Genomic DNA, 23,005 nt, shown 5'->3' with positions numbered 1-23,005 from the left:
TGACTGGCAGGTGGGCCGTGAGAGCATGCAGACATGAGGGATGAAGCCTTGATTAATAGTGGCTGTGATGGAGGCAGAGGCATCATGGAAGGGAGAGATCAGCAAGTGAAACAGAGGCAGTGAAGGTGAGTATAGCATTAAGTAGGATGCAGGGACAGCAGGGAATAGTTTGTCAGCCCTTCCTATAGAAGGGCTTCCACTGAGAAGGAGGAGTCCCCATGTGCACATCAAGAATAGTTACCCTACCACCAGAGAGTAGAGGGGGATTTGACTTGATCTCTCTGTAGTAGTCTAAGAGCACCACGTGTGGTAATCTAACCCTAAGGTAGGATGCTCCTCCCCTCTGCTGACAGCCTTAGTGGTTCCATCGAGGTTAGGGCCCATATCTACATCCCATCATAATGTGATGCTCCCTGCTCAAAGTATCTCTAGGCTTGTGTCTTGCTTTGACTTCAATGGCTTTCCTGGAAGGACATTATTTCACATGTGTTCCATTTTTACCTCATACCACGAAAGTCTCAATTGACTCATTCTGGGAGGACACTTTTTCTTAGGCCCTGGAGGTCCCTGTCTAAAGCTGCGTAGAAACTGTCATCTTCTTGTTAGCATTTTCATGATGACAATCTTAGCCTCTATTGATCTTGGGTCTCCCATATGTTCACATTTTCTTTCACCGACTCTCAGTGTCTATGTCTGTTTCTAGCCTATCCCTTCCCTAGCCACCCAGACTAAGACACCTTGGGAGCACAGCTAGACTTCATATAGAACATTAGTTCTACCTAGAAGTAGTTCTGTCCTAGAAGGTGAAAAAGGTAACTTGATGAACATAGATGTACTAAACATACATTTTGCTATTTTTCACAGTATGCAGGACATAGAATAGGTCCCAGATTCCCGAGATCATCAGGCTGAGAAAGGAATTATTATTTATAAAGCACTTAGAACAGAGCTTGGCACTCAATGGGAGCTTTCTGGTTAAAGAAACATAAATGGAAACATACTTATTTGTATGTATTAAGCTTATAAAAGGTTTCTTCTTTAAATATATAAATGATTCATAGATAGAGGAAAATGAATGCAATTCTATGTTTAAGCCAAACAGATGTTCTGACAATGGAATACTCTGAAACATGCTTTCTGAAGTTTGCCTCATATCCTGTGCAGACTAATAATATATTGAGAAAGCCATGTGCATTTATCTTGTGTCCAGAACCCTAAAATCTCCTGGTTTGAGGTAGATGACTTTTAAATTAAGTTAATTTTTTAAATTAGTTCTCAAATACTTCTTAGTGTATTAGTTAGCTTATTAAGTCTTTTGAGTGCTGTGGGTTGAAAAAAATAGATGTAAATACTAAATAATAAAACCAATAAACCAAATCCAAGTATTTTATATGCTTTCAATCTCAGCTTTTGACTTAATGGGAAAAGTTATTCCCTTATGGCCTGACAGCTCTGATTGAAATATTCTGCTATTAATGTCACTGTACTCCCAGGCCATACAAGTGGCATTGCTGTGAATAATTTCAATAGAAAGGGACATCTAGTCCCACAGGATGTAAAGTGGGTATTACTTTCACAAAAAGAAAAAGCCAGCATTATTTTCTTTGGGGTCATTGTTTGAAGACTGAATGTTTTAATGTAATTGATCTAAGTAGACAAGAAAACTCATCCAAACAGAGCTATAATCTTTGTCTCTGTACTGCTCAAAAATCAAAAGGATGACCTTGTCTTCTCAAGTGTAGGGTAACCAGAGAAGTTCAAACTCATTTTACTTTAAAATATTTCACCAATAGTCTATACAAATGTGCCCAGATCCAAATACACAGCCCACGCAAGGAGCTGAGATTTTGATAGAATAAATAAAAAGCAGAGTAGTTAAGGAAACTATGGATTGTCGAGGTAGCTATAGAAGTGCTTCCCAGGGAAGGACCCAGCCTGTGATACAGAGAAGAGCTTACAGAGAGAGAGGGAGAGAGAGAGAGAGAGAGAGAGAGAGAGAGAGAGAGAGAGAGAGAGAAACATGGTAGATGTGAGGGAGCTATTGCTGCCAATTTGAATAACTGGCCATGCTCAAATTATCTTTTTATTATTATTGTTTTATTTTTGCTTTGTATCTGTTAATGGAGAACACAATTATTTTCATTATTTTCAAGAGTTCTTCCTTCAAGAAATGCTTCTTGACACCCTATCCTTTCTATGAGAAATTTATCTTTCTGTTTCCAGGATGAAAGATAAGTCTTCTTTAGTCTCTTCCCCTTTACCATTAGGCTGAATCAAACATTTTGATGTGTATTTTATAACCTTTTTTTAAAGCTCCCCTTATGACTATGCCCTATAGTCATGATTTGTCAATCACCCATAGCTTTCATTGTTAGTATTCTGTCTAAACTCCACCTCCACGGTTACCTGGCAATAGCCAGGTATGCTCCTTCCCACAGTTACCTGGCAACCGCCAGGTAGGCCTGGCCCACTATAAAAGGGGATGCTTGCCCCCTCCTTACTCTCTTACTCTCTTGCCTCTCTGTCCCCTCCCCCCTCTTCCTCTTGCCTCTCTGTCCCCTCCCCCCTCTTCCTCTCTCTCCACGTGGTCATGGCCGGTCTCTACTTCTCTACTCCTGCTTCTCTGCTTCTCTGTCTCTGTCTCTGTCTCTGTCTCTGTCTCTCTGTCTCTCTGTCTCTCTGTCTCTGTCTCTCTCTCTCTCTCTCTCTCTCCCTCTCTGCCTTTACTACCCTCCTGGCTCCCCTCCCCATGCCCTCAATAAACTCTATTCTATACTATAGCCGTGTGTGACTGGTCCCTCACGGGAAGAGTTGCCTCTACTTGGGCCTGCTGATGCAGGCTTATGCAGTCTGGTATCAGGAAAATGGAAGCGGGAGGTCTGTGTGGGCCTGTCTGGATGCCTGACCCACGTGGTGGAGCACCACGTGGTGGGCCACAGCCAGAGTTAGTCTGCAGCAGCGGTAGAAATTCACAGTCAGTGATGGCAGGTAGCAGCGATGGAGTCCACGTGTAGACGCAGTTGCAGTAGTGGTAGAGGCAGGCCACGTGGCGCAGTCCTGCCCGATTACAGCACTCATGGTCCCTTTTGTGTCTTTTGGAATTTTATGTCCTTGGCTATACGTTGTGGCATCTCTCTTCCCTACCTGCCAGATTTAACAGTAATTTGAGCATGCCATACAACGTTCTCCATGTAGTAGTTGACCATGAAAACTTGGCATACAGAAGAGCAGGAAGGCAGAGTGCCACATTACTGCCCCAGTTCTCCCCTGATGATTAAAATGACATAGTACTTCCTTCTCCAGAGAACTTTACATATTACATAACAGGAGTAATGTGTCCTCAGTTATCTGAGATACGATTTCCATTGCCCCCAAGTCAGAGATGCAAATGCCCATGTCTGTGTTCCCTGGTTTTCCTATAGATTGTTGAAGGCCCTTTTGTATGAGTCTTCCAGGCCTTTGTATGAGTCTTTGTGTAGTAGCTAGCCATTATTCATAACTGTGATGTTTCCTTGAAAGTCTAGTGGTTTTCACTGCTAATAAAAACAGGACTGAAATCCTTCTGTGTATATCCCAGGCTCAGCTTATATCTGTGCCTCCTTTTATATCTTTCTCAGTGTTCTCTTTGACCCTACATTCGTGTACAGCATTCTCAGGGTTCTCCATGTAAGATTATTTGTAAGCTTCTCTTTTAGTCACCCTAGAGAGGATGGCTTCTTAGGGGATAGAGAACTATTTCTCCCCACAACTGTCTTCAGGAGGAGGCATTTTAACTAAGCTGTTCCATGGGCTTTTCTCTGCCTGTAGTGAATTTGAAAAGAATATCTGAGTTTGGTCAGCTAAGCCTGATACCTTTTTCTTCCTCTTGCATGCATGAAAGATGGGTGAGGTTGGGATTTCCCAGGTCCTCCAGAGGCTCTGCCCAGGATATGGGTATGAGGTGATGGGGTGAAGTACCATGTGGGGTTCTGTTTAACTCTGGAGTCCACTTCGGCCTATTTAGCCAATTGCCCTAAAGCCACATTCTTCTTCTTTTCCCTCTAAGCAGTAAAAGTTGTATTTTGGGTACTATACTCTAACTACTTTTATTGCTTATATTGTCTGGAGCATGGATAAAGAAGAAGGTTCTGTTGATTTTGTACCCTCTGCCCCCTGAATCTAATTCAATTGTCAAAATCTGGTTCTTAAGCCCTACTCAATCCCCTCAGGCAGTATTAATTTTCTGTGCTTTGTGGTCCCATTGCTCATTAAAAAAATGTCTTTGGGCAGTTACCGCCTTGGTTTAATTAAAGTTCCCCCACCCTCTAAATTGTAGGCTCCTTTGACAGTGATTCTCCATGCATCTTAACATTCTGACTCCAAACTCCTTCACCCTTAGACAGTAGTTCAAATAAATGCTTGCAGCATAAAACAAAATAAAAAAAATCCACACCTTGGGACAGATGAAGGGACAGGAAGACACTGAGAATTGCAAAGAGACTATCACCCCTCAATTCTGCTGAGGGATCTTACTAAAAGTACAGATGGTCATCCTTTAGGTGTCCCTATGGCATCCTCTCTCCAATTTTTACTGCTGGGCTTAAGCAGTGGTCAGAGACCTGCTGAAGAAGCTGGGTGGGTGCTCCTACTCTACCTGTCCATCTGGATTACATCAGAAAAGCTTGGATGCTTAGAGACTGAATAGCCAGTTTCATTTCAACTGTCTGTTCTTTTTAAGTTGCGCCTGTGCTGTTTCTCAGGTTTGGGCCAAGCTACAGGGACTGAGCATCTGGATCACTGGGGAGAAAGATGTAAACACAGCTTTGTTTATGTGCCTCCCCTTGCTAGAAGGATGCCCAGGAAGCCATTATTTGGTTGAAATGAATAGAAGCTATGTGATCAAAACTGAACCCAAAGGTTCTTCCTACTGAGCTGGTATATTTTAGCCGTAGGCTAGGGGTGACCTTCATTTACCGACAAGGTATCAGAACAACTAAAATACTAGACTGTTATTGTTAGACACAGACATTAGTTATCTTGGGTCAGTGATATTAGATCATCCCCAATTGTGGTTCTAATTTCAGATCCAAAGCACAAAATTAGAAAATCAGTTTTGCTGATTACCTGTTCCTCTATGTTATACCCGGTCTGCTTAGTCTTTGGGGGAAAACCATGAGACTATGTTGTAGGAAACTGTCTTTTCTCTGGTTCTGTGCTTCCATGTTCAGAGATTCCATCCCCATTACTGTCACATACCCACCCCAGGTCTTCCTGTTTGTTTGCTTGCTTGCAGTAAGTTTGTACTGTGTAGTTGAGAATGGCTTCAAATTCACGATTCTCTTTCCTCAGGCACTTGCTTGCTGGAATTACAGGAGCGCACCACCACACAGCTCTGTATCTGCTTCTTAGCCTGGTGAGGGCTAGCTTCTGAAAGCCCTCATATGAGAGATGATAGCTTTTTCCTCAGAGAATGAATGCCAAGCAGTTCCCTAGGTAAGGTGAGTGTTGGAGATCCTGTTGTCTGGTGGGAGTGTAGGAACTGACCCCATACCACGTCATTATCTCCAACAGTATTATGAACAGTGATAATGACATTTTACTTCCCATCAGTGGTGCCGTGGTGCTGAACTCTCAGTATGGTTCTTGTCAACAGTAGATATACAGTATAGTTTGTTGGACTTCCAGTTCAAAACTGGAAACTACGATGTTACCATTTCAGCTCCAGAGGCCACTTTCCAAGAGTGCTGAGACAACCTGAGCCCCTGGTTCCACTTTGGGAATGCAAATCTATTTTTAAGTGAAAAGTATTGGCTTTCTTTGTATGGTATGTGTTTTTCTTGATACTACGATAGCTCTTTACGAGCAAACGATGATGGTAATGTGCTTTTTAAAGAAGGTAATTACAAATGAGTCCAAGCAAAGGCTGCCTTTGAGCTTTGGGTTTAGAATGAAGTGCTGTCTTACACTAAGGGGATCATTTGATTTGCCATTCAACCAGGGCACATTTATAAGTGTGTGTACGTGTCCTTACTGATAATCACTCCAATACACTAGTTATAAACTGGAACAGCTGAATCCTGGACAAACCTTAACGAACAGTTGCTTTACTACACTTATGTATCTCAAGGTCATTTCTGACAGTTCTTAAAGTAGACAGCAATTTGGGTGTTTAAAAGAGGCCCTGGGTTTATTCACTGCTGATCATGCTGTTTCATGGGCTCCATTTTCCATTCCTCCTAAACCCCAACTGTTTATTAGCAAGCTATTCCTCTGTCTGCATGAGGAGAGATGAAGCCCCAGAGAAGTATTTGATGATTAAGCAAAGGAACAGAGCGACAATACAGAGGCACCTGTGCTAATCAGTTACGTGAAGATATCAGTTGAAAACTCGTCTCATGGTGTAGCATATCCTAGATGGTGCTAGAGATGGATCCTGCTACTTCTCTTTTGGAGATGAATGCCACATCACACTCTCGTTTAAACTCATCCGGTATGATGAGGGGAAGTTGGGAGACAGTTATAGCCCAGAGGTATGTAGTGGGTTCTCTGAAACCTCAATCATGGGAATATTTAATCTTATTATCCTATTCTCTAGTCTATGTGAAACGACCTTTTGCAGCTTCCGGCACTAAGAATCTATGTGGCTTCAATAATAACTCATGACCTTATTATCTAAAAGAAGGCTATCTTGAGATTATTAAGTAAAAATATGGCCATTACAGGGATGCCCTAAAGTTGCAATCCTAATGTAGTGAAGTAGTTTGCTCATTGAACATGATCAGAAGAAACAGTGTGTGTGGGAATCTCTTGCCAGTGTCTGCAAGGACAAAGGCTCTTCTTTTAGACCCACCAGTGGGGGTCACTGCTTGAAAACACACACTGGCCCCTCTTTGGGCATCTCAGATCAGTGAGAATTTGTGTTTTAGCAGTTTCCATGCGCTGTTGCAGCTTCTGGTCCAGGGAGCACACTTGGAGAGCTAGTGGCTTAGCTTAAGCTGCAGGAGGAGGTAACCAAACAAAACAGCTGACATCTAAAATGTGCCCCACTCAAGCAAATAAAGGAAAAGTTCATGGGGTGAGACCCAAAATGCCCATCCACAATGTGCCTAGGAGTCTACTTTAAAGACATCAGCAAACTTTTTCCTTAAAGGGCCAGAGAAGCATTTATTTTCAGCTCTGCAGGCTGGATGGACTCTGCAGAAGGATTGTGATCGTGGCACAGAACCATCGACAGATATTTTATTCAGAACAACATATATGTTACAGTAAATCTTTATTTATAAAAATAGATATGATGGGTTTGGCTCCTGGGCTACAGTTTGTGTACCTCGGGGCCTAGATAATGTTCTAAAGAAATTCATAGAAGGAAAATTCTGTTAGTTCATTTATCCCTAGGATGCAATGGTAAATGACTAAGTTGGAAACACAGATGTGTGTAAGCCTAGCGCTGATGCACATTCATTCATCTGTATCAGCGGCACACTGCTTCCGTTGGCAGATGAACTCCCTAGCAATTTAACCCCTAAACCTGGCTACTTGGGACTATACAGGAAACTCCCAATGGGAGTTTCACTGTGCTAGTGAGAACTTCTCATTTATACCCACATTTTCTACTTGGTGGTTTGCTTATAAGTAAAGCATAGACTTCCTAATGCATTTCTGTTATTTAGGAGAATGTATGGAGTTCTGAATCAGATTGCATTTTCCATTTGTCTTTCTATCTCCTCATGACACAGAGTCATTCGGATGCGTTTCTCCCACTCCACAGAAGGTTTGTCCTGTTGACTAGAGCTGCCTAAAGCAAAATTACTTGAAGATAAACTTTCTAGGTGGCCTTCATGAAAAGCCAAGCTCATTTATGCCTCGAAGGACTTAAGAGAAAGAGATGTGCCTTTGATGGGGACATTTGTGAACAGGAAAGCATATAACGCTGGGACCAGAGCAAAAGATTTGTTCCCAAGCTTATAGCCAGATCCCAGGACTTCTTACTTGGCTTGTAAGCTATGCGAGCCTAGTGGCCATCCTGCTGATGGGAGGTCAGGCTTTACTTGGCTTCAGACAGTCTACCACTCCGTCTTCTTCTCATCTCACTGGATCCCCCCATCTCTTGTGCTGATTCCTTTTATCTACCCGATATGTTTTGTTAGGGCTGTCCTAAGACCAGTTTTAAATTTTTTTTCTCAGTTTTCATTTTTCAACTTCCACAGTCTCCTTGTTCCTCACTTATCTATTTAATATTATAGGATCCCCAGAGGCCTTACCTGGCATAGTAGTGTCAGGGTTTCCTATTTTAGAGAGGTGGAACAGATGTGGACAACTGCTGTATCATGGGTGACCTTGAGTGAAGGGACTTGAGAGCCCTTTCCCAATTTTCTAAGTTGTCTGTAAGCAGGAGAGAAAGTCAGGGTGTGTGTGTGTGTTGGGGGGGGGGGGGTGCTATAGCTGTGATCCACATGTGAATGTATTAAAGGCTCAGTCTCCAAGATGGCACTAACCGGGACATTGAAGATAATAAGAAGTTGGGGCTGCTAGGAGCTCTTTAGTTCTTTGCAAACTTGCTCTTGAAAGGGATTGTGGGAACCCCATCTTCTCTTTCTCCCTCTGCCAGGAGATGAACAGTTTTCCTTCATCATTTCCTTGATGCCCAACACAATGTAGCTAATCACTCAGAGACTGTGTGTTCAAAATCAAGTAAAAGTAAGATTTCTTAAGTTGGTTTTCTCAGGTTCATTGTGTTTCTGAATGGGGTCTTGCTCTAGCTTAGGCAGTCTTCAGATCTGTGGTCCTCCTTTCAACCTCCAAAGACCTGGAAGTATAGGTGAGCACCACTATACCCAGCTCAAACGCTTCTTCCAGTGATAGAAAACTAGCTCAGGGTGGCGGGGGGAGGGTATGGGACTAATATTTATAGCAATTTTTAGCTTAACAAAAATGATATGAAGGGGAGGTTGGAATCTCTTTGAATTAAGAATAATGTTATCAGGTAAGATTTCCTATGTATCTAAGTTTATGAGCAACAATTTCTACTGAAACAGTTCTGGGTGTTGGACTAATGGGAACATCTAAATCAACAGGGCAAAACAAATGCTGTTGTGTTTCAACAGGCCAGGGTCTGAGGCTGGAAACCAAGGTGCAGGGAACGGCTGCCTAGACTTTTCATGCAGGCATGCTGTGTTCAGTTGCAGCTTGCTTCACAGCCTCCCCCAGGATTTCATAACAAATTGTAATGTGCAGCACAGACGGTGCACACTTCCTGTGTTCTCCCTCGGGGTGGAAGAAATGCTGCTAATGAGGCCGGGCTCAGCTCAGATTTGTTTGATGCCCAGGAAAGCTGACTCTTCAATCTTCACCCTCCCTGATTTGGCAAAGGCACACACCTATTCTGTTTTTCCACTCTGCTTCTTTCCAGCAGGAATTGCCCACACTTCCCCATGTGGACCCAGAGATGCCAAGGCTTGTTAGGGTCGAGCATTCCCCTGTCTGTGCTTTAGGAGGACTCGAGTGTTTGCCTTCTGGGCTGCGCCGTGTGGTCCTTTGCTGAGTTTGGAAATCTGGCCTCCAGTGTGGTACAAGGACAGCCTGTTTACTGAGGGAAAGAATGCTGTTTCGTTTCAGCCATGAGTGCCAAAAGAGAGGGGAAAATCTGCTGCTTGCCTTGGCCATTATGAAGGCATGAAATCTCTTGTTTTCCTCCTTTTTTCTTTTCTTTTCTTTTCTTTTCTTTTTTTTTTTTTGGAGGGGCTAATGAGTTGAGCGTTTAACGTTAGAACGGTTTTTATTGTTAAAACAGTCATAGTGTCATTCGTGACATTTCTAGTTATTCTTCAGAGCTATATGAATTACATGTTGCGTTTGCATCCATTTGTTTTGAGAGCCTGACATGTTCCAAACAACATTTTGCAGAGATTAAACAAATTATTTGCCACCCTCAAAGGCACTTTGGAGGGCCGTGTGATACATTTTTCAGATCTAGCCATCTTAAGCAAATGAGAGTCTCAATCCACAATTCTTTGTGACCCCTACCAAAATGAAATACCATCTCTTCTGTGAGTTGATGATTATGGCAGAAAAGCACCCACTCAGGACAATTTTTTTCCATCTGTTTTCTGTTATCCTGACTCTCTAAGGTTTGCTATGCATTGCTACCAAGTGATTTATCCTGATCTAGACTGAAAAGAAGACATGATGACTATTACTATTAGTAAGTGGGGAGAAGTGAATAGATAATTCCTTTTCTGTATAAATAGAAATACTGAAGTCAGGATAGACTTGGGTAATGCAAAATATTTCTTTTGGATCTTCTAAATGCATTGATTTAGTTGGAAATGGTTTACTAACAGTCACAATAACAATGATAAACAATGGAATAGAAGTACATTCAAATTTCCCAGACTGAATGTTCTTCTGCACCAGTCATGGTACTCCTGGTTATCTTTGCCTAAACCCTTTCCCATCTGGTTTTCTTCTTTGAGTCTCTCTGTTGTGTTGTTACCTCATTTGTCTTTTCTTTCTAGAGTATATCATCTAAGCCCTCCTATTAAACTTCAATGTCAAACTAGAAACCAAAGCTAAATATAAGTCTAGGAAAACTAAGTATTGCCATTGGCAACAGTTATCTATCAGACACCTATTTGCATATGCCAGGGACTACGCTAAATTCTCAGACTGATAGCAATGGTTAAGACACAGACAGGCTCTGCTTTCTACAGGCTCATGGTGGGCAGGTGATGAGCAACTGAGCAGAAAAAGGGACACACAATCATTAATGAATAAGAAGTGCCACCACAGAGTTTTAGACAGTAAAGTGGGAATGTGGAAGATGTGAGGGACATAGCCTGTGAGGTTCAAGGAAGGGAAATACTTAGATGGAGGTGGATTCTTAGACTGAGAGATTAAAAGACTGTTGCTATTAGTAATAAGAGAGGCAGAATTCAAGCAGGTATCAAACAGAGACAAAACATACCCAATGGGGTATATTAAATCAAGGAAACTGTAAGCATTTTGGAATGAGTGGATCAGAATGTCCATGTGGCATTATGGGAAAAAGAAGCTTGAGAAGAAATGGAAATAGTCTAGAGGGGTTTTCACTTAGCAATGAAACAAGAAGGGAACCAAGTCCCACCAGGAAGGTCCTGTTACCCTGAAAAGAATCTACTTCAGCTGACTACCAGCAGGAAGTCTTACTGAGCTTGAGAACAAACATCTAAATTATTTCCAACCTAAATCTTTCTAATCTGCAAAGATTTTTCACAGTTCTTAATTCCATGGGGTAGTGCCTAGGAGATCACATTTGAATGCTGGGCAGGTAACCTGGTCAGACTTGTTTAAAATAGCTGTTCCATCCCTGAACAAGTAATTCCAGAGTGAAAAAGTTTCTTTCCTCAAATAGAGAGGGATCCTAGTTTGATTGGAAAGGGCTGGATGAACAAGACAGGCAAGAAACCATTTTCCTTAAAATTTCTTCTATTGCCCAAAGTTGTTTTGACTTCATTGTCTTGATTTTCAAAGTGACTTTTAGTTAACAAGAATGTTTTACACACACAAACAACTTGTGCCAAGTAATTTCACCAAATAGCTAAGATTTATTTCAATGCAAATCATTCTTTAGATCAGTGGTTCTCAATCTTTCTAATGTTGTGACCCTTTAATACAGTTCCTCATGTTTTGGTGACCCCCAAACCATAAAATTATTTTCATTGTTAATTCATAACTGTAATTTTGCTTCTGCCATTAATCATAATGTAAATATTTTTGGAAATAAAATTAGCCAAAGGGGTCATGATGCACAAGTTGAGAACATCTGCTTTAGATGGAAGGCTATCTAAAAGGCAGAGGAAAATCTGAATAATTTGAACAATTATTCAATGCAGTTGAAAGCATTTGAAAAATGACATAGTCATCACATACCCCAGTAACTGCCCATGACTTTGGTATTTATGATTGCACTCAGTGTTTGTCTTTGGTTGAGACAAAAAAACATCTGCATGATTGGTATAATAGTCCAGAACATCCACAGAAGGTAGTAGGATGTTTTTGATATACATACAACCTGCTTGGAAGAAGCTCAGTTTCCTTTACCAGTTAGAGTTTGAACATGGGGTTGTTCATCTGGGAGAGTCTGATTCACTCTTTCTCACTTCTTTACTTCCTTGGGTAAGGTTCTTTGATGTTTCAAATTGTCACCCTTGTCTTGGGAAAGTTATGGACTCAATGATGGGGAATTTTCATGTTATGATTATCCAAATGCATTTGATGATGGTGCAATGATCAACAAAGATGCCAGTGATGACAATTGAACGTCCCTTTGCCTTCCCAGCCTCCTTCATATATTCTCAGGCATAGGATGACAAAGGGAAGTCCACGAGTCACATGAAGAAGGACTGTAGCCATGGTACACGGTCAGGAGCTCCTCCACCTGCCTCCATCTGCCCCTCTTAGACACCCTCTTCATTTCCTGCTCATCTTGATTCTCCAGTATCTCAGCCACTGACCAGCACTTTCTCCCCCCTTGACTCCTTGTTTGATGACTCATTCAAAGCAGTGCTTAACCAAGTCCTGAACTAGGTGCTGAATGAAACAATGCCCATAAGCTTTCGAAGGTAGCCAAATTTTAGGGAGTCTTTTCTTAAGCAAGCTAATCCTTTGCATGTGGATGGAAGGGGTAGTAAAGGTTTGGGAGTTATGTCTGACCAGGTATGTATTCAGGTGCCGAAGTAGATGGATATAAGATTAAAGGTATAACATATCTATCATTTTATACCTATAAAAACTCATGCAATTTCTACCTTAAATGGATTTGTCAAGTACTAAAAGAGAGTTTTTATGATGATGTCTTACATAGTATCTGGAACTTGAACAAACGCTTCCTTCCTTCTAGTCATATCTTAGGATGCTGCTATGCTGTCCTAGGTGACATCTTCAGGGTAACAGGTGAAAAGAAATCACTAAGGTCTGGTGGGGATGGATGTCTTTGAAGAGATAAGCAGCAGTCAGAAGAGTGATGTGGTTGGGAATTTTAAAAGGAAATTATAGCATCTATGGTTAATTTTCTTGGTTGGAGTTTAAGAGGAAATTCAAGATTTTTGTCAATTATACTTACCAATTGGGTCTAATTGGCAACTACCCCAAAATGAATAAAACAAGCGGGAGTCAAGAGAGAAAAACGGCAGGCATCCTGTCAAAAAACAAAAGCTTTGAAATTTCTACAACCCAACGGACGGATATACATTTTATTAAAGCAAATGGACCACCCAATCTGTATAAGTCTCCGTGTGTGACTGAAACCACACTGCATACACAGAGATGTGCAAGCATCACAAAGACTTCTCAAAACCAAATACAAGCAGATTCATAAGATCAACATCCCTTCTACTGGAGGAAGCATATTTTATTCTGTTTTAACCTAGGACAGATATGGGAGATGAAGGGATTGCAATACATTATATTATATTAAGTGCTTGTTCCAGTGCTTAGCATTTGGTAAAACCCAGAGGCGTTGTTTGTTTGCTGGTCTGTTAGACAGAATGATAATTACAATTCTTTCAGTTTGGTGTCTTCCAGGACAGAACAGAACCAACTTCATGCCTATCTTCTTTTTAGAAACATTTCTGTGATTTTCTGTTTGTTTGTTTGCTTGTTTGTTTGAGACACATACCTTCCGTTGTCAAATGATTAGCTACTTATGAATTAAAATATTAGCTGGTCACATGAGAACCTACTTGATTTGTTACTAAACATGAGTAATGGTATTTACTGAGGATGTTCATTCTGCTTTTTTTTTCTGCTCTCTCATTGGCTAGCCAGAGGGGTATCTGTCTCCCCAAACACCCTCTCTGTGTCTTTAACAGTCATTAAAGTTATTTCAGTGTGTTAGATTTCCCCTCTAGCTTGTTTTGCTGCCTCCTATCTGGGAAAGACATTCATGGGTAAGATCGTGTCTGGGGCGCTGCTCACTGGCTAACTAAGCCAGCTTTTGTCTATATGGTACAAACAGCACCTGCTCTTAAATCCGGGCCAAAGCGAGCAAGTATGCGTTTGCCTTCCTGATAATCTTACAGCAGCATCAGAACAGCATTTAGTGGAAATGCAGACCCTCATGGTAAAACTTATGACCCCAATTTTTAGGACTGAGCTAGACTTCTAGAGGAACCCCAGTTAGTGGCAGTTGTTGGGACCACAGGCTGGGCAAGGGCATCTGGCTGGTGAGAAGCATTGTGCCTGTTTTCACGTGTCACCATGGAGCCCTTCCTCAGGTCTACAAGCTGATAAAGCTGCACTGTTAAAACAGTGAGCTCACTGGGAAACCCATGGAGGAGAAACCTTCAAAGCAGCAGACATACAGCATCCCTCACAGCACCGGACATGGGGTCACTTCCTTTGGATTCTCTATTGTCAATAAAATAACAATCCAAGAGTAATGACAGTGTATTTCCCGGAGTGTCCACAATTAGTTCACTTCTGAGGACAATTAAGTTTGTAAGAACATACTCTGTGGGCTATTCCACAATTGTGTGTGGCAAAGCACTTGCTAAATACTATAAGCAAAGCTTCTAATAGATAGCAACCATACAAGCCTCCAATAGTTCTTATATTTGGAGAAGGAATTGAGCAATAAACAAATAAATATTAAAACTAAATAAGTCTGGCTTTGTTTCATCTTTCCTGCAGAGTGAACCCCAGGCTTGTATTTCAGTTTATTCTTCTCTAGGTATATAAAAATCCTCATGAAGAAAAATATCAAAGGATGCCATATAAAGGAGGGGGCAAATCATGGTGGTACAGTTAACAAGTAGGCACAGGGATACATTGATAGTGTCCCTGATTGTCTTACTATTTCCTTATGTGCCCCCAGGGCACAGTGGAGTGATGAGGAGTGATGAGGTATAAGGTAAAGCACTACAGATTTTGTACCAAACCAAGATTGGTTCCACTGTGCTAGTGCCCATTGTTGAGGTGTCTAGGGAGATTTGTTTATTCTTGTTTGTTTGTTTGTTTCATCTCTTAGGGCATTGTACCAAACAGAGAACGATCCTCAAACTAAGACAGTGACAAGCAGGAAAAGACAGGCTGTGTGTAGTTTGGGTTTAAGTAAAAGCATTTCCAATTCAATTCCTTGTGAATGTAGGTAGAACATTTGGCTTTCTCCAAGTGACGTTCCTATATATAGAATGAGAGCAGCTAGCTAGATGGGACCTACAGATCATCCGGATGTCTGGGCACACATAAATCCGCACTGTATTATTTATGCTCTGTTTCTATATGCTAGGTTAGTTTCTCCCTAAGACTTTCTGTTAATAAAAGAAGCAACGAAACACACACGCCTCTCCTTATGAGTTTGGTGATTATATGTTTTAAAAAAACTAACTTGAGTGCACATCTTCCCATTCTTGTTTGCAGTGAAAATTTTCCCTGTGCCATTTGAAGATAAAGTGAATAGAAACGAAGCAAGTGTCGACTCTATGTACTGTACTAACTTTCTGCCTATTGATAGCTTTCACCTATGTGGCATGTAAGTGGATTGCCCCCATTATGCCTGTCAAATTTTGCTTGACAGGCATCCCCATGAATATTATACCCCACATGTTTTGTCTGAATTGGCACTGTACTTTGTATCACAAAGGGCATGGAACACTTGCTGTTCTATAATGCAGTCTCTGCACACACAGCCAGCCTGCTGCTGGTACAGGCGTGGGCTCAGACACAAACTTCCTGGGTCTGCCACTTAGTCACAGTCTGACCTTGGCCATTCCTTGGCCTCTTTGTGGTTCAGTGTACTTACTAAGGAGTAGATGAAGAATGACTGCTGTGGGAATTAAATCAGCTACTCCTTGTAAATGATTTAGAATAGCACTTGATAAACACGAGCTTTGTTGACTTCTTCAAAGACTAAGTTCTCCAAGCACAAAGCTATGCCTTATGTACCATGCAGCCTCTACAGTGCTTTCTATAGTATAGGCACTCAGGCAAAGGCTTGTAAAGAGCTCCAAAAAAGCAACACCATGGGAAAAAGAACGATTTTAAATGACAGGTTTTGCTACATTTTAAAAAGCCGAAGAAATCATATATATATATATACATATATAAAACATCTTAGAATTATAGTAAGATCAAGAGTATATTGGAGACACTTTGCTGCAGTGAGCATATGGACAATATTCAACATAAAACCACTGTTGAAAGAGCTACAATTTAATAGGAAAAAGGGAGGTGGACTTTGGGCCATCTAGACTGTGATGAAAAAGAAATGCCTAGTCGTATATTCTCTTCTTGAGCGGGACACAGATGTAGGCTGTTTCTAGTCTCCCCACTCCGACAGGACATCTATTTAGAGTTTAGTACTTGGACTGAGTTTAGGCTGTACTGTAGTGTTCTAACTCTGAAGAGGGACCATGACTTGACTTGGGTTCTGATTTTCCATTATTAAATCGAAGCGTGAAATCTGTTGTATTGGCCCCATCGTTTTTATATAACCTCCACACACGTCTTGAGAACATCACTCATGTGTCTCTAAACCAGCCTCTTTTTCCCCAAGTTTCCTGACTGGACTCTCATGATTCTTCACTCTGAAGACTGAGCCAAGAATGCATGGACAGTGGAAGAGTTATTCTGAATGCAGTGAGACAGGCTTGTAGTCACTGCTCAGGAATGATGGGAGTCAGCTCACAGCTGGGGTAGGGGAGCGAGGAAATGAGGGCTAAAGGATACAACAGTTGGATGAACGATTTAAAATTTGATTTACAGCACACAACATGACAACTACAGTAGACAGTGGTGTGCTGTAGTTAGGATTTTTTGCCAAAAAAATCCAGGTTGTGGCTACTCATCCTGGGGGAGGAGCTGGGGAACTATATGAGATGATTTTACTATAGGTGTGTCTTAAAATTCTATTTTGTACATCTTAATTATATGTAGTATGCATTTTAAAGTGTGGCATGTATATGTGCACGAAGGAAGGTATCAAACTTCTGTGTCACATGGATGGGAAGACTACTTCTAAAGGCATAGGCACATCCTCTATGACAAAATCAGTCTTTGTTTACTGTAAAAATCAACACTGGATTGGCTGGTTAGTTTTATGTCTACTTGACATAAGCAAGAGTCATCGGAAAGGAGAGAACCTCAATTGAGAAAATGCCTTTAGAAGATCCAGCTTAAGACATTTATTTTCTTAATTAGTAATTGGTGGAGGAGGGCCCAGCCCATTGTGGGTGGTGCCATCCCTGGGCTGGTGGTCCTGGGTTTTATAAGAAAGCAGGCTGAGTAAGCTATGAGGAACAAGTCAGTAAGCAGCATCCCTCCATGGCTACTGCATTAGCTTCTGCCTCCTGGTCCCTGCCTTCTTTGGTCTCTGTCCTGACTTCCTTCAAGTGATATGGACATGTAAGCCAAATAAACCCTTTCCTCTCCAAGTTGCTTTGCTCATGACTTTTCATCATAGTAATAAAAACCTTAAATTAGATAAAATGAACAAATCTTAAAAGCATAAAGTGTTGTACTTCCTGCCTTTCTCTCCTACCTGGCTCACTGTCAGTAATATTTATCCACTAGAATACTTAAGGGTATTGAATAAGCACATGAGTATAAAATGTCAAAATGTGATTATAGTAAGCAATCAATTACATTATTGAATAGACTTTTGACTTAAAAGATACCTTTAGATAGCTTTCCATGTGACCCCGAATGGAACTATTTCATTATCTACAATAGTTTTAGTATTTCACTCAAAATCTCTCTATAATTTTTCAATTACCAAATAATGGTTAGGTTATTTCTGCTTTGTTATTATGAGCAATATTATAGTAAATATATACAGAATAAATTTCAAGTTGAGAAATGTAGACTCAAAGGGTTTGTACACTTCAAGGGGATTCCAAAGTATTTGCTAAATAAGGTTTCCACATTATTTAACATTACACACGGAACAAAGATGCTACCAGTTCATATTTATGTAGCATTTACTGACATTATATTATTCTGATTTTTGAGTTTTGCCAATTTGATTGATAAAATTCTTTCATTGTTGAATGATGTTAAGTCTTTATTTTCTTCCCTATGATCTTCCTATGGAAAGGCTTTGCTCGGTTTCCAATAGGGTTTTGCACATTTTTCTTTTTGATTTATAAATACTATTATAGAAATTAGCTGTTTATCTTCATTGTGAATATATTATTCATTTGACTGTCTTTTGAAATTATTTATTATCTTTTCTAATGGGATTTATAAGCATTTTGTTTTTGGTAGGAATCTGTCTTGTGTGAATGAGAAATTCACAATAGTTATGATTTTGGTATTCGTAAAACATTCCTAAACTGAATATCAGATAGTCCCAAATTGCCAAAACCTATAACACAGGCTCTCAAGCATTTTAGATACTAAATACTCAAGTTATTTTATAAAATGATAACAAGAAAGGATACACAGGAGTGGGACAAAAAGTTGTGAACAATGGAGTATAGGAGAGAAAGGGAAGGTTTATTTTCAAAGTTCTTGCTGTAGCTTCATTAAATGTGTAAGGTGATAAACACACCTTAAATTTGTTCACCCACTACACTAGAACGGAAGCTGCACCTACACGTAGATCTAACACTTAGGTTGGGCTGAATAATGAATAAAAATCAAAGGAAAATCTAGGGTTGAATTGACGATGACAAGTGTATTGATCTCTAAACAAGGAATGCAGGGAACTAACTCTGAAGATTAATTATAGTCATAGATGTTTTTATAACTGTCATTATCAGACATACTCATTTGTAAGTTTATTAGTTTTCTAATGGCTTCATCAACCACTCCCCCCCATACTCCAATGGCTTTATCCTGTATAATCACTAGTTATCTCTTCAGGTTTATTTAAATGAAAGAAAGCCAGATTGGATAACTGACATGAGGTTTTAGGCCACCTTCTTTTCAGTATCCTCAAAGATTCCCTCCACTGAGTCAGAGAATGGGCTTCTTTCCTTCTCTAATTTCCTTCTAACAAGAGAGTCAAAGCCTCTAACAAGAGAGTCAAAATCAGATAGTGTGTAACAACACACTTTTGCACTGCACAGTGTAGATGATTGATTTGAAATGAAGAGGATTGATACTCTGTTGGATTAGTTAGCTTAAGAAGTCAATGAAATCAGGTTTGAGGTATAGTCCAATTGTCCTAGGACAGCTTAGTCTCAATATGATTTGAATCTCATGATACTTAAAAGCTCAAAGGTGAAACCAGAAAATACAAGCCTGACTCCTATGTTACAGGTGCTGTTCAGGGTAATTTCCCCAGTGAGCATCCTGGGTAAGCCAGACATATGTTATTTATGGAAGCTTGACAGGCTCTATCCATAAGCCAATCAGCTAATCTTCAGTAGTTACTTGGAATGTTAGATTTAAAACTTTCACCCATCTTCCAATAGTTTTCCTGCACTTCCTAGTGATAGCATTTTAGCTTGCTGCCTATCTCCTGGATTAAAACTGAATTCTATAATTAGTGGCTGCCACAAGACACATATAAAATATAAACCAAATGGTGTGGCTTTCTTGTTGAGCCTCCAAGGCTTGGGGTTGGGTGGGCTATGGGGAGGCTTGTTTACAGTCCTGAGTTGTTCTTTGCTTCTAATTTACTCTGGACAAAAATACACATATTGATGAGAACTACATAAGCAGAACAAACCAAAAAAGGGTTTTGAGCCCTGACACCAGGATGCTCTCATTACATCTGGATTTGTACTAGGACTGACATGTAAGTAGGAAGCCATCTCTGATCCCATGTATGCCTCTTTGCTTTGGGTCACTGTTACAACTAAAGGACCTGGGTCCTAAGACAAATAGTTTTAAGATATAACAAGATATATCAGAAGAAAGTGACCTGTGAGACATGGGATACAGGCCATCTTTATTTCAATCATCATGATAATTGGTAAAAACAAACAAAAACACTCATTTTTTTTGCCAGAAAAGTAGCTAAAAATTTAAAATTAGCAACATTCTGGCTAGTTTTAGGTTGACACAAATTAGGGTTACCTGGGAAGAGGGAGCCTTAACCATACAGGCTTGCAGGCATATCTATGGGCATTTTCTTAATTGCTAGTTGATTCAGGAGGTCACCATGCATGCCATCACTAGTCAGGGGCACGTGGGCAGATAAGAAAAGTAGTTGAGCAAATCAGAGTCCAGTAAGCAGCATTCTGCTGTGGTTTTCTGCCTTGAGGTCCTACCTTGTTTTTCCTCAGTAACAGGCTGCAAGCTGTCAGATGAAAGAAACCCTTTCTTCCACAAGCTGGCTTTGGTCAGTATTATATTACAGTAACAGAAATCAAAGGATACGTAAGACATTGGGTAGCATGATGGTGTTTCTGGAACAAAGTGTATTTGAGTAGAGTTTTCTTTCTTCTTCCATGTCACACTTCTCTTTTTGCCCTGTCCCCTTCCTTAGCAGCTTTTTACTTTTTTTTGGTCTTCTTTTAATTTGGGCTTTACTAACATTTATCCTCATTTAAATATGACATGTATATATTACAAACTAGGATCCAAATATGAGAGAGAACATACAGTATCTTTCGGAGCATTTATCACCTTCCTTGATACAATGCCTTTCAGAGTCATCTACGTTTTGCAAATGTCACTTTTATTTGCAGATTAATAATGTTTCACTGAGTATATGTACCAAGCACTTACGGTCCATTCACCTGTTGATGGTCATCCAGGCTGCTTCTGATCTTGCTTTCAGGAATAGGGCAACAATAAACTTGAGTGTACAAGCATCTCTGTGGTTGGGTATGGGTTCCCTGAGGCATATGCCCAGGAATGGAATCAACCAGATAAATTCACTACTGAATTTTATAAAACTTTTAAGGAAGATATAACAGCAACACTACTCAATAGTTCCACAGAAGGGATGGGAAAGAACGTGACCAAATTTCTTTTATGACACTACTCTTATTTTGATATCAAAATCAGATAAAGACAAAGAAAGGAAACTACAGACTAATCTTCCTTTTGAACATAGATGCAGAAATTCTCAACAAAGATCAAGAGCACTTTTAAGGAGATCATATCTAATGATCAATGGGACTTTACTCCATAGATACAAGGATGGCTCAATATATACAAATAAATAAGTATAATGGACCATATAAATAAACTCAAGGATAGAAACCATACAGTCATCTTGTCAGATGCAGAGAGGCATCTGGCAAAGCTTACTAAGTCTTTATTATAAAAGTCCTGGAGATAGTAGCTACAGATTTAACTTAAAAACTAAAGGCTATAGCCAACAAACATATAGGCAACATTATACTGAATAGGAAAAAGGTGTCAAGAACATTTCTTCTAATATTGTTAATGAAAGAAGGATATCTACTCTAATCTTTCTTATTCAATATAGTACTTCAAGTCTTAGCTAGAGAAATAAGACAAGAGAAAGACAAAGTAACAACACAGCTTATACTTGAAAGAGCCTATATACTCTACCAGACACAGTAAAGTTGCAAGATACAAAAATCAACAACAAAAAAAATTCAGTAGCTTTCATATACAACAATGTACCCAGAGTCTCTTTCATTCAGAATAATATTATAATATTATAAAAAGTACTAACCAAGACAGTGAAAGACCTCTAGTTGAAGACTTCAAGACATTGAAAAAGAAAACCAAAGAAGATACAGATGATGGGAAGACCTTCCACATTTCTGTAATGGCTAGATTAACACAATGAAAATAAGGCTATATTACCAAAAGTAATCTACACATCCCATGCAGTTCCCATCAAAATTCTAATGTCGTTCTTCATGGAATTAGAAAAAAATTCCAGACATTGGTAGTTTTCACATTTCTTACAGTAATATAACTGGACAGGTTACTAAATGTCCTTCATATCCAAGTGGCCACTGTTGTTCAGCCCTGACACACATCAGTGACAGTGATGTTGATAAGAGTACTGACAAAGCCAAAGGTTCATTGATTAATGTCAACCTTTCAAGGAGAATTGGCTCCATGCTTTAATAATAGAAAATATGAATATATATATATATATGTATATGTATATGATCTACTACAGTCAGTCTAGGGATATGAAATATATATGCTACTAGGCTAAATATGCAATGTAAATTTTTCTAAAAAATTGCTTCACAGAGCTTGCTTCATGAATTACTCATTCGCCCAAGATTTACATTCCTTTCCTGCCTCTCTAACTTCTAGAATAAGTCTCCGTAATTTATAGATAAGAAATTAGCATTTTGTTGGTATTCGAATCTGATATCTATTCTCGTGGAACCCTGATGTATTAGAATGTTTCCTGGGCAATGTCATCCAAGGAGTAAGCTTGGCAGAGTCTCAGGGGTAAAGCAATTGCCTTTCTGGGCTTTCTTTGATTCCCATGTTAGCTGACAACTGTAGACTGTGGGATTTCTCTGGACACCAAAAACTGTGACAGGAAAGCTCGCTGCCTGAAGCACTAGGATCACCAAGCCTCAAACATCCAAAGCAGTGGTCTAGGAGCGGGTGCTGCTGAATTGGTAATTCTGATTTGATTTACATCACGGGCTGGTTCTGCCTGTTAGGCAGGTTGGTGTGTCTCTTCAAATAAAAAGCAGCTTGTCTACAGCTATGATGGCTCAAGGGTCAACTCAGGTTCATCCTCTGACTCCAAATACATGAAGGGTTCTAATACAGCGATGCCATTGGGCATCTCCAGGATAGAATAAGTTTCATGCATAGCACTGATGAAGTTACTTATTACAGAGAATTTCCCACAAAGAGTGATGAACAGAGTGTATGAGAGCTGGCATCCTTCTTGTGCTATGGATTTAAGGACACCAAAGTCTTTAAAGAGTGTTACATATTTTTAACCTCTCTTTCTCAGTGATGTTTCTTCTCCATGTATACAAGTAGCAAGCACATCCTAAGGGATGCCATTGGTTGGGAGCCAGGTGTTGTCTTACATATCACAGGATGTTCTTGCCCCTCTCCCATAACATTAATTAAGAAATAGGATAACTCCAGATTCCTTCTTTCACTTTAAGTGTCTATTAAGGGAGGCTGTACC

General features: G+C 40.1%; 1 protein-coding gene across 18 annotated transcripts in view; it reads right to left on the bottom strand.

The window, feature by feature from the left end:
* Positions 1 to 23,005, bottom strand: part of Trpm3 (transient receptor potential cation channel subfamily M member 3) — a 514,024-nt gene that overhangs the window by 211,217 nt on the left and 279,802 nt on the right. For 10 of the 18 annotated variants that reach the window (XM_076918422.1, XM_076918425.1, XM_076918437.1 and 7 more), the window contains exon 7: positions 13,079 to 13,153. The exons of the other annotated variants lie outside the window; for them this stretch is intronic. In XM_076918422.1, coding sequence (XP_076774537.1) covers positions 13,079 to 13,153 — 75 coding nt within the window. The remainder of the gene's footprint in view (positions 1 to 13,078; positions 13,154 to 23,005) is intronic. 18 annotated transcript variants of the gene reach the window in all.

Source organism: Arvicanthis niloticus, chromosome 1 (assembly GCF_011762505.2).
Source record: "Arvicanthis niloticus isolate mArvNil1 chromosome 1, mArvNil1.pat.X, whole genome shotgun sequence".
Classification (NCBI taxonomy): Eukaryota; Metazoa; Chordata; class Mammalia; order Rodentia; family Muridae; genus Arvicanthis; species Arvicanthis niloticus.
The sequence above is the reverse complement of the archived record's forward strand: the minus strand, read 5'-3'. Positions and strand labels throughout refer to the sequence as shown.